The 16,780-nt window shown below is 43.0% G+C and overlaps 3 protein-coding genes across 11 annotated transcripts; 2 read left to right on the top strand and 1 right to left on the bottom strand.

Annotated features, from left to right (window-relative positions):
- Positions 1–1,531: 1,531 nt before the first annotated feature.
- Positions 1,532–4,488, bottom strand: Golgin97 (Golgin 97). Its single transcript, XM_020950342.2, has 6 exons — positions 3,987–4,488; positions 3,124–3,909; positions 2,968–3,066; positions 2,225–2,638; positions 1,924–2,166; positions 1,532–1,865 (listed from the first exon to the last, which is right to left on the bottom strand). The coding sequence occupies exons 1-6, from the start codon at positions 4,161–4,163 to the stop codon at positions 1,743–1,745; spliced, it is 1,842 nt and encodes a 613-aa protein (XP_020806001.1). The 5' UTR covers positions 4,164–4,488; the 3' UTR covers positions 1,532–1,742.
- cnn (phosphodiesterase 4D interacting protein centrosomin) lies at positions 4,207–16,718 on the top strand. 9 transcript variants are annotated; one of them, XM_086829139.1, is made up of 9 exons: positions 4,207–4,802; positions 10,554–10,597; positions 11,142–11,515; positions 11,620–11,880; positions 11,997–12,164; positions 12,225–12,449; positions 13,177–13,380; positions 13,447–15,613; positions 15,680–16,712. In XM_086829139.1, the coding sequence occupies exons 1-9, from the start codon at positions 4,618–4,620 to the stop codon at positions 15,949–15,951; spliced, it is 3,900 nt and encodes a 1,299-aa protein (XP_086685265.1). In that variant the 5' UTR covers positions 4,207–4,617; the 3' UTR covers positions 15,952–16,712. The 9 variants fall into 9 exon arrangements, with proteins under 9 accessions (XP_086685265.1, XP_086685262.1, XP_020805967.2 ...); XM_086829137.1 differs by lacking the exons at positions 4,207–4,802; positions 11,997–12,164; positions 12,225–12,449 and adding exons at positions 5,694–6,087; positions 8,532–8,725 and having other exon boundaries at positions 15,680–15,762; positions 16,504–16,718; XM_086829138.1 differs by lacking the exons at positions 4,207–4,802; positions 11,997–12,164; positions 12,225–12,449 and adding exons at positions 5,737–6,122; positions 8,532–8,725 and having other exon boundaries at positions 15,680–15,762; positions 16,504–16,718.
- On the top strand, positions 9,671–10,460 carry LOC110182320 (lysozyme 1). The gene has a single exon (XM_020950355.2). The coding sequence runs from the start codon at positions 9,813–9,815 to the stop codon at positions 10,365–10,367; it is 555 nt and encodes a 184-aa protein (XP_020806014.2). The 5' UTR covers positions 9,671–9,812; the 3' UTR covers positions 10,368–10,460.
- Positions 16,719–16,780: the final 62 nt, after the last annotated feature.

Below are 16,780 nucleotides of genomic sequence, written 5' to 3'. Positions count from 1 at the left end.
TTTTTTTTAACTTTTCAGTTTTCAATAGAATTGGATCAAATTTGAGATATAGCCATTGTACTATACTCTACAATTTTGCATAAAATTTTATGAAAATCGGATATATATATATATATATAATATAGCTCCCATAGGAACGATCGAGAAATTAATACAATTAAATTTATAACTTTTTCAGTTTTCAGCTGATTTTCATCAAATTTGAGGTATAGCCATTTTGTATTAGTCTTAAATTTTGTGTCAAATTTCATGAAAATCGGACGACTATGTTATATAGGTGCCATACAAACGATTGTTTGATGTAGAGGAAAAATGCAAATCTGCGAATGTAAAACTGCAAATATAATATGTATAGGTGAATGAAATGAAAGCAGGTATTACTTCATTTTTTTTTAACACAAATAAATATAATTTATATTGTTGAGATTCCAAGTCATAGAAGTTCTATCTGCAAGGGTATATAAACTTCGGCGTGCCGAAGTTAGCTTCCTTTCTTGTTAATATTATATTGAGTATGTAGATTTATTAACCTAATAAGAACTAATAGAAAAAGTTTCCAAATTAAAATTAAGGCCTTTTTAACTGAGTTATGGAATTTTGATTTTTTAAATAAATTGTCATATAACGAGAAAGGAAGCTAACTTCGGCACGCTGAAGTTTGTATACCCTTGCTTATTTAAATTCGATCACTAGGAATTAATACAATATAAATTATATATATTTATGTTAAAAAACAACAAAGTAATGCCTGCTTTCATTTCATTCACCTATACATTTTATATTTACAGTTTTATATTCAGAGTTTTGCATTTCGCTCTATTTTTAATAATCGTTAACAATATGGCAGCTATATGATATAGTAGTCGGATTTTCATAACGTTGTACATGAAATTCTAGATTAATATATAATGGCTGTATATCAAATTTGATAAAAATTGTTGAAAACTGGAAAAGTTTTAATATTGTTTTCTTAATATTACCCGATCGGTTCTATGGCAGCTATGTGTATATATGAATATATATAGTCCACCGATTCGCCATGGTCCGACTTATATGCTAGTAAAATTATATTGAAGAATAGTTCTATATTTTCACTCAGATAGCTCGCGCTTAAATTTGTTCCAAAACAAATCTCGCACATGTGTGCATATGATTCTCAACTGGTTCTATCATCCCCGGAAAGAAGTGACTTCTGCCAGCCAAGTCTCAGAAATGTGTTGTGTTACGAAAGTTGCAAGTCATTGTTTACTAGTGTTCAAACTTAGTAACTGATCATGCATACTTACTGATCATAGTTACTTACTGGTCATAGATACTTACTGATCATAGTTATCCCATGATCCAAACACAAAGGGTATACAAACTCTGGCTTCCCAAATTAGGTTATTTTTTTGACTTACGATACAAATAAAATTTTTTAATATTTTTAATTTTGATATATACAAGCGCAATCTTTTTGTTGCTTTTATATACGGCTTTCCTTCTGGATATCCATAAAAAAAACTATTGACCTTGTCTGAAAATTATAAAATTGTCCTTACATAAATGGTACTTTTATTTTTATAAAAATCACAACGGTACAAATAAATACTATTTAACAAAATGGAATGTTTGTCGGTAAACAAAATAACACAGTGTCCTTGAATATGTAATTGGTATGTACATATTACACGAAACAGTATGAATTGACTACAGACTAGAAATATAAATGTGATTTATTGCAAGGGGTTTTGGGTTAATTTTCAGGTTGGCTTCACGCCGAACCAACTCATTTTCCAGTTGAGAGTGTCGTGCAGCAGTTTCTCCTCCTCGGAAGTCAGTTGAAGTAGCGTGGAGACGGCACGGACAAGATGTCGTGCTTCAACCTGACGGGATATACAAACATTTTATATTTTGTAATATAAATAACATGGAATAACACACCTCGCGGCTGGTCAAGAATTTTACAATGACATGTTTCAAATATTGAAAATTAACTTCGTCCATTATGATGCAGTTGCCCTTGTCACCGCCAGAGGGAAATGTCTCTAGATTGGTGATGGTATGTCTTTGGCCTGGAGTCGTTATGGGATGGGAATCACTTTCCGTCGAAATTTGAGCACTTCGCAATTCCTTCTGTACAGTTTTTTTGAGGTCAACCAGACGCTGATTTAAGGTTTTTATTGTCTAAAATATATAGAATTTGTTAAATACAGTTTTAACAATGATAAACCATTTTTCTCACCTTGTTTTTCTCGACCATTTCCAGTTGAATTCCCTCAAAGTCGGCCAACTTTTGAGCGCTATCCTGGGCTATACTGCTGACCTGCTGCAGCGTTTGTCGGGTTTCGGCAATATCTCGTTCGAGTTGGTTATTCCTGTCCTGGAGATCGGTGGCCTCACTGCGCTCCAAGCGCAACTGCTGCCTAAGTATGTCTTCGCTCTGTGAGATTTCCGCATTTCGGAGTATTGCAGTCATTTTCTCCTCTCGTTCGATTTCCAGCTGCATTATGGTCTCGTCCAGCTGCTCCTGCTTGTCAGTCGCCTGGGTTCGCAGCTTTTGGGCCACCTGCTCGGCATTCGAGGCGTATTCGGTGAACCTGTCATCGGCCGTTGTGAGACGAGTCTGGAGATCTTTTACCTCTGCCTCCAGATTTTGCTGAGAACATTTCGGTTTATATTTTTACGTTTACAAGGTCTCCGTCAAACGGAATTTGGGAACGGGTTTGGGAGGAGGCAAACATTTAGAGGCGTGCATTGTTCAAGGAAAGAAGTTACCAATCAGTTTTACCAACGATTCAAAATCAGTTTAATAACAGAAAGGAAAACATTTATAATCAAAAGTACAAAATAGGTGTAGGCATTGCATTTCCCCCAAGAGGTAGGAACTCAGTTGTTAGTAAGTGTTTAGTTAGTACTGCATTACATTGTTGTTAATTAGTGTTACAAGTCCCAATGGAAATCGTCATCATCAGGTGGCATACTCACAGATTTGTTGCGCTCAAAGAGGATCTGCTGCTCGTTCTCCTCTCGGCACTCCTTCAGAGACACGGTCAGCTCGTCGATTTCCTCCTCTAGTAGCTTGACCTAGCGTTAATAGAGGCTAAGTTTCGCTTGATATGTCTGGGAATGGCAAATACTAACCTTATCGTCTCTCTGCTTGATTTCGTCTTTGGCCTTCTCGAGTTCGAATGAAACCTGCTTGCGGCTTTCGATGGCATCGTCGCGGGATTTAAGAGCCTTACGTTTTTCGGTCGTTTCCTCGGCCACTTGCTTAGACAGCCTACTGACCTGGGTTTCTAGCGCTAGATTTTGGCCACTCCACGAGCCCTTGATGTCTGATAGCTGCAGGTGCGCCTCCTCCAGGTGCTGCTCCAGCAGCTTGTGCTCCCGGATAAGGGCCTGAACCTGTTGCTCAGAGTTTAACTTGCCCAGCGATTCCAGTCGCGACTCTTCCACAATTTTCATACGTTTCTTGAGATGTCGATTCTCCTCCTGCACCGCAGCCAGCGTGGTGGTTAGCATGTTCTTTTCCTGCTGAGTGGAATGTCGTAGCTGCTCGAGCTCGTCCCGCAGATCCTCTGCTATGGACTCCATGGGCCGCAGGCGCTCCAGCTCTTCGGTGAGAGACTCGATCTGTTGACTTTGCTGGCGCATGGCACCCAACCGATCCACGGACTCCTGCTCGCGAAAGCTTAGGAGATTCTTCAGCTTGTCGATCTCAATCTGCTGCAGATTCTGGATCTTCTCCTGCTCCTCGCAGTACATGTCCTTTTGCGTTTGAGCCACACGCACGCTTTCCAGCAGGATCTCGTTGGTCTTGTCTACGCGCGACTTCTCCTCCTGCAGCTGTTGCATGCCCTGCGTGATGGTGGACACCTTGGTGGTGAGCTCATTACACTGGCTCCGCAGCTGGCACAATTGCTCTGACTGTGAGAAAATACAGCTGTTTATTTACCTTCTTCGCTCTTGTCTGGATATACAAAAATAGACTGGTTTTTGCTTACCTCGCTGTAGAAGCCACCGCCACCGCCCACATCATCAGCAGAGTTGGAATTGACACTGACCCGGCGGCTACGTAGCCGGTAATTGTTGTTATTGTTGCGCTGATGGGGCTGATTGGCTGCAGTGGCCACATCCTCGCCCGTTTCCTCTTTTATTTTGTTTTTCAGTGTAGCAAACATTGTTGCTACTACTTACGAGGAGCTTTTCCACTCAATGACTGTTTTTTTCTTTCGGTGTCTCTCACTGTTCCCACCCAGTGCAGCGATTGGATTCGGTCTGGTTTATATTTTTCGGGCTGGCGAAAACGTGCCCGTGGCGCGTTTATAGCATGGCGTTATATCTGTGGCCGCTGTGTGCCAGTTTGCTTATCAGAGAAATGTAAATTTTTGTAAACGGTCCAAGTTGGGGGTTCGTAGCACAAGCAGTGGCGTTGCCACATCGCCATCGTCTTCTGGTTCCCGCGATCTGGCAACACTGAGGGTGACAGGGCTGCATTTCGATAGACTGTAAACAGACGCTGAAATCAGCTGTCAAGCGCGCTTATTTTTCCAAAAAGAAAAAACTAATTGTTTGCGTCCTTTGTAAAAGTGTTAAATTAATTGTGTTGACGGAGTAATTAAGTAGCAGCCAACCATGGATCAGTCTAAGCAGGCTGTAAGGGATTACTGCGGCGACGCGAACGGAACCTGCGCCTCGTCCTTGCGTGAAATCACCTTGATTGAGACAGTGACCAGCTTCCTGGAGGAGCACGGCGCCTCCGAAATTGACCGCAAGGTGCTCCGCAAGCTGGCGGAGGCTCTGTCCAAGAGCATTGATGAGTGAGTAAAGAAAGCAAAAGCGTAAACATTACCCATAACCAATAGGAGTTGAAATATATAAACAAATACACGTATTGCCTGCACAGCAGATGATGAACATATGAGATCGCTGTGGTGCCCACTGTGATCGGCTGTGAGCGCTCTCCGCCGGAGCTTTCCGAGATCTCCGCAGCGTTCCGCCTCATTGGGGGAGGCATGCTCACGCTCACAGCTAAATAAGTACTTAATACCCACCCCAAAACAAATTTAAGAGAGTAGCGAGCACTATAATACACTGGGGAAAATGTTGTTACGTATTTAATTTAATTTAATTAACTTAAGAGAAATGTGGTGTTTAGCTTCTTTATTGATCTGAATATCGCTATAGATTGCATAATTTCGTGCAAGTTTATTCTTTTCGAGTTTTAAAGTGAATTTTAAGACGTAGCTTCTGCCAGCTCAGAGCAATTTCCAAGTATTGGAGTTAAATAGAAAAATTGATAAAAAACTGATTCAAACTGCGTCCAATTCCTCGAAGCATTTGGAGGCATGTAAGTAGAAACATTATCACCATCTTGAGTAAACGTAAATATAATCTTAATCTTTCAGAAACGGTTACCAAACATTCTCATAAAGGATAACTTTTCTACATATTGTGGCCCTATATATGGTGACTTCGTCTTAACCAGAACTCTATGAGCATAATGACACTAGAAGACGTTTAATTCATTTTGCTTATGTCATTATGTTGCTCTACTTTGTACCTTTTGCACTCTACCTTTCGTAAAGATTATTTTTCTCTGTGCATCGTTTTTCCGCAGTAGGAAATGCGTAACATCTGCTGAGCGCATTTTCCTTGTCGAGCAGATGATTCTGGGGGTTTTTCCCTCTCTCATGCCCGCAGCAGCAGTCGCAGGCACGCTCTCTCTTAATCGGTCGCATCGCTGTTTCAGTCAGTTATGTTCTGGCTTTCGGTTAATTTGGACGTATAAAAAGAGCATTTTTCGCTTATTTATTTTGCTTGCCTCTCGCCTATCACTCGTGCCATATATATACACACACACACACACACTCTTTCTCTCGAACACACAGTCATATGTAAATACGCAGGAATAATCAGCGGGTCAAGCGGTGAATTGTACATACGCACTTATGTACATACATATATCTACATACATATGTGATTGCAATTGTTTACAAAGATACTAAAGTGATAGATTGATTTGTATTTAAACGCTCGTAGCAGATACAAGATGTATGGGAAGCTGCAGGCTCTCAAGTGAAAAGAAAACGAAATAGAAAATATGTAAGAAGTGTAAAAAGTGTGCTCGAATGTACAATGTAATACATAAACTTGGATATATTTACGTGCCTCTGTGGTGGTGCCCCCTATTGTGGTTGTTGTTGTTGTTCTTGCTCGTTGATTTCCCATTGCTTTTGTCGCCAGAGATGCTGCGGCTAATTTTAGTCGCGGAAAAGTATAGAAATTAATTTGTTTGTGGAATTGAGAGACTCCTCATGCCACAGTCAAACGCCCTCCTTCATCATCAGTTGCTGGAATTCTTAATTTCCCCATAAGTCGCCGCCTTATCACATGTTTTTTATCTGTGTGTGTGGTAAATATACACATGCACACTCACGTGCATTCAGGGGTCATGGACTCATGGAATTAACCCCTATGGTGTACAAAAACGGTATCGTAAAGTAAAGAGCATAGTTCACCTCTTAGCTGCCCTTCGAAACTGCAACATTCCCTACCCTCACAGAGAGCATCCTCTGTTCTATGTAAAGTACAGTAGCGGAGGGTCGTACGTAAACATAATTTTTGAGGCGTCATTTCAGGTTTAATATCTTTATAAGGAATAATAATAACATTAAATAATTGCCATAAAGTTGAGGTTTTGTATTAATTTATGCAGTTCGGAAAGTTTTATTTGATGTATAATTACATTTTTTAGGTATGTCCTCTACGTTATTTTATGTATTTATGCGTATCAATTCTTTTTGTGGCCTAGTTAGTTAGTCGTAATAGGTTAAAGTTTAACCTTTAATGCACAATTTTTCCGTTTGTTTTTATCTTTGAGGTTTTGTATAGAGTTTATAATCATCTAGTTCCTCTTAGGCAACATTTAAAATGATTATTTCAACAAGTAAGAAAACTAATTTCGGGAAGTCTCAATTGCAGTTTAAAATTGAATTAAAGGATCTTATAAGAAATCGTACATTGATCAATTAACAATTTTAAACAATTAAATTTTTTATCAAATTTTAACAATTTAAACGATATTAACCCCTTATCAAATTTTCAAAATTTTGAAAAAAATAAATGTTAGCCCGACATAGCTAGATCGATTCGACTGTTGATGCGGATCAAGAATATTTATGATTTATGGGGTCTATGACTATAATTATAATACCCTGATTTTAACCATCTTTATAAATAAAATAGGCGGATTAAGACATATTTAAAATGTATCTTGAAGAACAAAAACAAAAGATTGTACAGATTTATATATGATTTATGGGGTCGCAAATTAGTCCTTCACAGCGTTTCGAGCTTATGACTAAAATTATAATACTCTGATTTTAACAATCTTTATAAATAAAATAGGCAGATTAAGACATACATATTTAAAATGTATCTTGAAGAACAAAAACAAAAGATTGTATAGAGCAGATTGTATTTATTATATCGTTAACATTTCTTTTAATATTCAAGTACTTTTAAATAACAAGGACATTTAAATACCTTTAACCTTGTTTACATCTAGTCCAGGTAGTTCCTTTATTACAATATTGATCTCACTTCTCCCCTGCATTCTCTTATCACTCGTGATGTAGTACATATACTCCTCGGCACTTTCTGTTTATTGTTATTGTTCTTTCTTGTTGAATAATGCAGGCGCCTTTGTGTGTCATTGGCCATAGTTTGACACCCACTCGAGACGCGCCAGGCGGGCAGGTAGATGAGCACAGACGAAGTCGCCGGTACAGGTTCAGGTTCGCAGTGAGGTGAAAATGGGGTGTTAACTGCATCTTACCTGCTGCCGCTAGTGCCATAAAACGCATCAACGGTATAGAGTGCAGGTGTTAAATAAAGAGGCACATGTTCTAACACGTTTCCAAGAGCCACCTGTTGTCTGTCCAGCTGGCGAGACCTCCTCCTCCCCCCCAACCGAAATTAATCCATTGATTTTCATTACCGCCATAGTAACGGCGCCGAAAAAGCCAAAACAAAGCACTTGGTAAAAGTGTTTGGCAAAGTTTTCACGTCCCGGTGAACGGCTGCAGCTCTCGTATTGCGGTCGGTGGCTCTTTCACGGTGACTTTTTGCAATTTGCTCAATTCCCAAAATAAATTGCGGCCAGAAGAGGCGTGTGTACGTAGACCCCTCTTGAGATGTGCAGCACGGATGGTGGCCCACATGTGCCATCCGTTCGATCCCATCCCAGACCAGGGCGAATCCAATCTGTAGGAACGCAGCCAGTAGCAAGAAGCCTCTTTGAAGCCTCTTCCGCTGTTCGGATGACTGCTCCTGATTGCACGTCGTCAGCCAGCAGCAGTGGCAGCAGCATCAGCCGATGACTCATGGCTGTCTCCCCTTGGAAGACGACAACGTGGCGGATACGTAACGAAGTCTGGCGTGCGCCGCAAAAGTATTTAGGGAATAAAGCCAAGAACAACAACAACAACCAACAGTGGTGACGTGTCCGCGGCGCATAAAAACAACTAATTAAATTTCAAATTTAGAGTCGCTATAATATAAATAATCCAAATCCAAAGGAATATAAACGCAAGACCGAGAGCAAGAGCGCATAAATGCTAAATGAAACATAAAATATGGCGGGTATATTTCGATCTACCTCTCTGAACAACTCAAATGATGCTGGTGGTGGCACTCCATTCAAGAGATATTCGCTGAACACGGGCAATGGAACATTCTGGTAAGTATATATGTACATATGTCTCCCCTAAGCAGGCTCCACTGTACCCAGTCTATACTGATGGGGCTAATTGCTCATCCCCCACTTCCCAGAGCCGTCGCACGGCGGATTTAAGGCGCGGAAGTGTAATCTCATCCATTGCGACTTGTGGTTTTTGGAAGTGCGATCGTTCGAGTGTGACATTGTCTAAAAAAAATTCAGTTCACAGAGCAATTTGCCAAAAGCAAAAAGAAAAATACATAAAAAAGAGCTTTATTGCTGCCCATTTGGGCAACTGGGTGTGTCTATAATTGAAAGAACAAAACAGTACAGTGCAGATCGTATTGTCAAACAAACTTTACAAGCTTTTATTGTTTTCTAAAGAGTTTTTTGTAAAGGGTTTTTTAAGAGATAGCCGACGAATTTATTTATTGTATTTTAAATTTTAAAATTAGTAAGTGAACTTGACAAATAATTATTTTAACTTGTAATCAAATACTTTGATTTGCAATTGATCTTTTTTAAAATTTCTGAACATTGATTGTTACCTTAAATGGATATCAAAAGATTGCAGGTCCTTGTCCTGTCACGGTCTCTTTGTGTTTTGTTATTTTTGAGAATTATTATTATTTTTGATTATTTCGCTATAATTTGAATGTATGTTTTATCTATTATATAGTTCTTACCTAGGTGTGCAAACTATAATAAAATTTTAATTAGACATCTTTCGCCTTTAAAATTCTCAAATTAAGAAGAGAAGGAAATCAATCATTTTCACGCTTCATCCTATTGCTTAATAATAAGCAAGACAAAGCTGAGATGAGTTGCTTAATTAGCCTATAGAATGTTTAAAATAGAAATTCGGATCACTTCCAGTTTGATCTATTCGTATATGGCATTAATGAATAGGTAGGTAGCTGAAAATAAGTCGTAGCCAGTGCCAAAGTGCAGTGAAAACATGAAAACTTGTTGCATTGTCCGTCGATTTTCCAGTATTTATTGCCAATTTAAGTCATAAAGCCGGGCCAAATAAAGTAAACCGGTTTGCTAGAATCCGATTAAGCTCTAGGCGCTTGATCGCTTAACACTCGCTGTTGATACCTTGTTGATGGCCGGAGTTTCTCCAGCATTTTGTGACTGGAACTCACTTGGAATGGTGGTGGTACGATGGAAAGTGAGGGTACTACTACTGCCGATGCTATGGTTCCTCTTCCCGGGGATTCCCCTGCTGGCCATTCGTCTTACGCCCTGCCAACTCGCCGGCCAGTTGTACATACTTGATGTACCCAAAACGGAACTTCCTCTGTGGCTATGCATTGCCCAGTTCGAGAGTCGCTTCAATACGCATGTTGTGGGCCAACGCAATGACGACGGTTCCCGGGACTATGGACTCTTCCAGATCAGCGATCGTTACTGGTGTGCGCCACCAAATCAGACGGAATACCACACCTTTAACGAGTGCAATGTGAACTGTACGCGCCTGCTGGGCGAGGATATCACAATGGCTGTCCAATGTGCCCGGCGAATCCAGAAGCAGCAGGGCTGGACGGCCTGGTCCGTGTACCCAGAGTTCTGCAACGGAACTCTGGAGGACATTGACGAGTGCTTTCAGCCGGGCAATACCACCACTATCGAATGTTCGGACGAGGTCAGAGGTTGTTAGTGATAGTCTCAGACCGTTCTTATGTCATCACTGCCGAAAATATGTGTTAACTTGTGTATGCAAAATTAAAATCTTAATTACCGTTTCTATATATTCGACTTGTTTTATTGGTTGTGGTTCGGCGAGGTCACCACGAAAACTGCTTTCATTGTGCTCAATTAACAGATTTCCTCTTTATATTTGCAGCACCACTCCGGGAACCTTTCAAGATGTCACCATGGAGAACTCATGTAAGTGGGCGTTTACTTACTTTTAATAGAATATGATAATGGTACAGGGAATAGAAAAAGATTAAACATAGTTGTGTCTTTAAAAAACAAGTTTTCTAATTAGAATTTGAACAGTAAACTATGTTCTAAGGGAAGTAATAAAAGCTAAACAAGATGAGTTAAGTAATGGATACTATTTTCTATAAATATTTTTTAAGAAAAAGTGATTTGTAATCTTTTAAAACCAAGTAAACTACTGGAAATCAAGTAATTTGTAGATATCAAAGTAGGTTTTGATGGAAATGTCCCCTGTTTATATTTCTTCAGTCAGAAAAAGTCTCAGACAACTCAACATCATTTTGGCACCACACCCCAAATAAAGTCTACAGAAATTTTTCCGAAAAGTTTATATATTTTTTACGCGGTTGACCAAAATGAGCCACAATCATTCAATGGGCTCAGGGTCGCGGGATTCGCGACTTATCGATTTACATAGTTAGTGGATATTCTTTATGCCAGATCCTAGATTAATTTTAAAAATAATAATAATCTCCGCTACTTACAGATGCCAGTTTTGATGTGGCGCGACCACCGGGAGGCAGTCAATCGCCCATGTTGGTCCAAGGCCGATCGGTGCGTGAGCTGGAAGAGCAGATATCCTCGTTGCGCAAAGAGAACTTTAACCTGAAGCTGCGCATCTACTTCATGGAGGAGAATCAGTCTGGCGCCCGTGGCAATCACTCGGTAGATACCTTAAATAAGCAGCTAATCGACTCCAAGATTGAGGTCGAGATGCTTCGCAAAACAGTCGATGAGAAAATGGAGCTGTTGAAGGATGCTGCCAGGGCCATTTCGCACCATGAGGAGAAGCAGCGCAAGGCGGATCTTGATAGTCAGACCATAATTGATGGACTGCAGGAACAGATACGCGCATACCAAGTAAGTTAAAAAAGATATTAAATCTGTCGAAATAAAGGATTTTAGAAGCAATAAAATAGGAATACTATCTACTTAGCTTAATAAAATCCCTTTTTTTCTTATAGTTCACGTCATCGAATCAATCAGGCGACTACATTGATTTCCAGAAGCTCAAGCGCCTGGAGATGGAAGTGCAAAGACTGGAGGAGGAACTGTTAGAGACCAACAAGCGTAATGCGGAAACCCAAAACGAGCTTGAATTCGCTCTGGCCGAGCGCTCTGAATCTCTGACAGCCTGCGAGGCCAAAATCGAGGAGCTGGCCATCAAGAATGCCGAGATGGTGGAGCTCCTCGAAGCAAATACCGAATCCAGTGACGCAGCAAATGTAAGTATTGGTCATTGCCCATAAAAATAATCCCCAATAGGTTAGATTAAGGGTTGTGACAATGTGGGTGTTTTTGTATGAGAGGTGCTAAAGGTTTGAAGTGAACCGCCCACTAGAAAAAGTTGGCGGTGCTGAAGGCCAAGATGAAGCACTCTCAAGCAGAGGAAGAGCGCCTGATGGGGGTCGTTGATGCCGCCGAAATGGAGCTAGTACGCAAGAACGGTTCACTGAAGCAGGCTTTCGAGAAAATAGAGGTACAACGCCAGGACATTCAGCTACTGGAAGTGAGTGCATACTCTACCACAGCAAATAAACAGAAAAAAACTCTAAAATATTCTTAAAAGAGCTCCATCAAGCAAAAAGAAGAGACCTGCAGCAGCCTGCTGGACAGCGTACTGCGGTTCGAGCAGTTGGTCACCAAACAGAATACCGAGCTCGATATAATGCGGAAGGAGAACCACCTATTCAATGACAGCCTGCAGTCCAGGGAGCAGGTGCTTCGTATGGACCGCGTGGCCGTTGTCCAGCCGGTGCACTCTCGTTCAGCAGGGATAGATATCACCAACGGGGTTGGTAACAAAGCTTCTATTGACCGTTCCGGCAGTAGTTCCTCATTGCACTCCAACTTTTCATCGATCAGCATTTTATGCGGCAATCGAGAACCGACTTCGAGCCCAAGGATGTACCTGCCGCAGGTGACGCTCTTTGCCATACCGAGTCCAGCCTTATCAGCTCCTAAACCGCCATCGTCCACAGCTCAGCAACTGTCGGCCTCAGGTATGTCGCAGTCCTGCTGCCACATTCCTAACTGTGGCTGCGCCCAGCACTGCGTTCTACAACTACTCGGTGCCAAGCCAGATTGGATTCCGGCAATTTCTCTGCCCCTGGGGAGCGTACTACTCACACTGACCCTGCAGGAAGTGCGGCTTCAGGTCTATCAGCTGTACACCGGGGTGCCGCTCTATGTGTCCCGCAAGTGGTCCTGTCCCGACTTTGTTTTCATTCCATTAGGATGGCGGCGCCATGTTCCGTTGAATCAGCCAATGCAGTTGCTGAATATTGCCTCCTCACGTTCGTTTTGATTTCGTTGATCCTTGTTAGATATCGCTTCAGATGTTATCCACATTCCGTGGGAGTTGTCATCGTCAAATTTCTCGTTAAGGACCATTAAATTGAATGCGATTGCACACCATCGTCCCCCCATGATTGTTACCCAGAACCCTTAATTAAAGCTATCCTAACGCCAACTATCTTGTGTTGATTCTTTTCAATGCCTTCATTCTGATTCACTTGCAGGCCAAGCGGGAACTGGGTGCCCAACTGGCTGACAAGGTGTGTGAGCTCCAGGACGCCCAGGAGAAGCTAAAGGAGCGTGAGCGCATACACGAGCAGGCCTGTCGCACCATCCAGAAGTTGATGCAGAAGCTGAGCAGTCAAGAGAAGGAGATTAGGCGGCTCAACCAAGACAAACAGCAGGAGCAGAAGTCGGTCAACAAGGAGGTGAGCATCAAGTTTACTCGGGACAGGAACATAATACTAATGAGCTTTACCCTTTTTCTCTTAAAGAACGACAGCGGTAAGGCTTTAGCTTCACCATCGACGACAGGCGGACGCTCGCTGAGTGACAATGAGGCCTGCTCCCCTGAAATCTCAGTTAGCCTCAAGGTGCGCTACGAACAAAAGATCGCTGAGCAGGAAGAGAAAATCAAACAGCTGCAGGCCGAGGTCAAGAAAAAGACGGCCAACCTACAGAACTTGGTCAACAGGGAGCTGTGGGAGAAAAATCGCGAGGTGGAGCGCCTTACCAAGCTGCTGGCAAACCAACCCAAGACGCTGCCCCAAATTGGTGAGGAGTCTGGCGGTGAGGCTGATCTACAGCAATCCTTCACCGAGGCGGAGTACTCGCGGGCCTTGGAGCGTAACAAGCTGCTGCAGCGCAAGGTGGACGTGTTGTTCCAGCGCCTGGCGGACGATCAGCAGAATTGTGCTGTGATCGGGCAACTGCGTTTGGAGCTCCAGCAAGCTCGAATGGAAGTGGAGACTGCAGACAAATGGCGCTCCGAGTGCATGGATGTTTGCAGTGTTTTGACCAACCGACTGGAAGAGCTGGCCGGCTTCCTTAACTCTCTGCTGAAGCACAAGGATGTGTTGGGCGTGCTGGCAGCTGATCGTCGTCATGCCATGCGAAAGGCTGTTGATCGCAGTCTTGATCTCTCCAAGAGTCTCAACATGACCCTCAACATAACAGGTGCTTCGCTGGCCGACCAGAGTCTTGCGCAGCTATGCAATCTCTCCGAGATCTTGTACACCGAGGGAGATGTTAGCCACAAGACTTACAACTCCCATGAGCAGATCCATGCCGCCAGTTCGATGTCTCCCTCCATGGAGAACCTTAAGGCGGAGAACAAGGCTCTAAAACGGGAGCTGGAGAAACGGCGCAGCAACGACGGCCAGCAGCTGCCGCGCAAAGAGCGTCGCTCACTGCCTTTGCCCACTCAACAGCTGGACAATCAGAGCGAGTCGGAGGCTTGGTCGGAGCCAGATCGCAAGGTATCTCTGGCACGCATAGGACTCGAAGAAACCTCCAATAGTTTGGCAGCGCCGACAGAGCAGCCGGCAAGCGAGTCTGAGAGCGAAGGAAGAGCTTGTTCCATGCGCCAGGAGCGTAATCGCAACAGCGAGCGCATTGCCCATCTGGAAGAGCAGATTGCCCAGAAGGACGAGCGTGTTCTGAATGTGCAGTGCCAGCTGGTGGAGCTGGACAATCGCTACAAGCAGGAGCAGCTGCGGTGCCTGGAGATTAGCCAGCAGTTGGAGCAGCTGCGAGCCATCAACGAGGCGCTGACCGCTGATCTGCAGGCCATAGGCTCGCACGAGGAGCAGCGGATGATGGAACTGCAGCGCCTGCTGGAGCACAAGAACCAACAGATTGACCAGCTGAAATTGGCCCAGAGCACTCTGACTGCGGACGCACAGATAACTGAGATGGAACTGCAGGCGGCACAGCAGCAAATCCAGGAGATGGAGCAGCAGCATGCCGAGTCCGTAAAAATACTGCAGTCGCAGCTGGAGCAGAACAAGCAAGATGCTTTACTGCAGCTGGAGGAGCACGAGCGCCTGCACAAGGAGACTCTGGAGCGCGACTGGGTGGCACTGACCACATATCAAGAGCAGGCCCAGCAACTGCTGGAGCTTCAGCGTTCCCTGGACTATCACCAGGAGAACGAGAAAGAACTGAAGCAAACGCTTGTCGAGAATGAGCTGGCCACGCGGGCGCTGAAGAAGCAACTGGACGAAAGCACCCTGCAGGCCTCCAAGGCGGTTATGGAACGCACCAAGGCATACAACGACAAGCTGCAGTTGGAGAAGCGCTCCGAAGAACTCAAGATGCAGCTAGAGGCGCTGAAGGAGGAGCAACGAAAGTTGCAGCAGCAGCAGAAGCGTGCCAATAGCAGCGATGTCTCGCAGTCAGGTTACACATCCGAGGAGGTAGCAGTGCCCATGGGTCCCCCGGCTGGACATGGACAAGCGCCCTGCTCTGCCTCCAATCCGGCAACGGCTGCAGTCTTGGCCCAGAGGGTCAACAACTCGTCACCCGATCTGGGCATAGAGAGCGACGCCGGAAGAATCTCCAGCGTGGAGCTGTCCAATGCTCAGCGAGCTATGTTGAAGACTGTGGAGCTAAGGAACGGTGAGCAAGTGGCGGTGGTCAGCCAGAATATAAAGTCAGACCGTAAGTGTTGGTCAAGTTATCATACAGATTAGGAGATTTACCTAGGATCCTATTTTTCTATTACAGATTCGACTTCACCCGACAGCAAAGCCAACCTGATTGCATCACCATCTTCCGCAGCCACAGTTACGGCCCACGACTGTGCCAAGGTAGATCTTGAAAACGCAGAATTGCGACGTAAACTAATCCGCACCAAGCGAGCATTCGAAGACACCTACGAAAAGTTGCGTCTGGCTAACAAAGCAAAAGCACAAGTCGAGAAAGACATCAAGAATCAGATACTAAAAACGCACAACGTGCTGCGAAACGTTCGCTCCAACATGGAGAATGAGTTATAACGATCGCGCCGACGTCCAGTTAATCAGCATTAACCCGAGAGGCCACATCCGAACCACCCACCCACCCATTTCTTGCCATTTTGAAACATTTTTGCCATCATTATCGTTACTTTCGTTTATTCTCGTCAGCATATTGCAATTTGTTGTCTCGTTTGCTAACTTGATAATAATTTACGTACATCTACTTGTTGTGTGGAATGGAACAGAAACAACGAAGTTATTAACACGAATACCTATGCATTTTCAAAAGACTGTTTGGGGCATCTAACTGAGCCCGAAAGAACGAAATATCACATTTGTTTTGGCAACCTGTATCTAATGATCACTACCTTATAACCTGGAGCACTCATTCATATTGAATGATAACATAAAATGTATATTAGAACGTGTATATATTCATCCTCGTAGTACCTTAAAATTTATGAATACTCTAGCGTACAAAACTCTGGTTTTATGTATCGAATAACCCAACCATTGATCCTGTTTCCATCACTTGCATGTAGCTAAAGCTTTCTTAATTACTTAACCGCCGCTCTGAATTACTGATTTCAGTTAATCATCGAAACGGACATTGAAATAATTGTTTGAAAAATGAAAGAAAAGAAAATGAAATGGTTTAACCACGTTTGCCATCCATTAAAGCATCCCCTTGTACAATGTGTAAAAAGTAAAAGTGTGCGGTGTCCTGGAGAACAAGACCTAGAACATAAGTCATTTGTACCCTGTCGTTTTATGGAATAAACAATTGCGTTAGAATTATATTTGAATTTAATGGTTTTTCTTTGAATTTCGATAACTGGTATCGGTTTTCGATAACTAAAAAACAGCT

Source organism: Drosophila serrata, unplaced genomic scaffold (assembly GCF_035046125.1).
Source record: "Drosophila serrata isolate PLE 108 unplaced genomic scaffold, ASM3504612v1 contig_184, whole genome shotgun sequence".
Taxonomy (NCBI): domain Eukaryota; kingdom Metazoa; phylum Arthropoda; class Insecta; order Diptera; family Drosophilidae; genus Drosophila; species Drosophila serrata.
The sequence above is the reverse complement of the archived record's forward strand: the minus strand, read 5'-3'. Positions and strand labels throughout refer to the sequence as shown.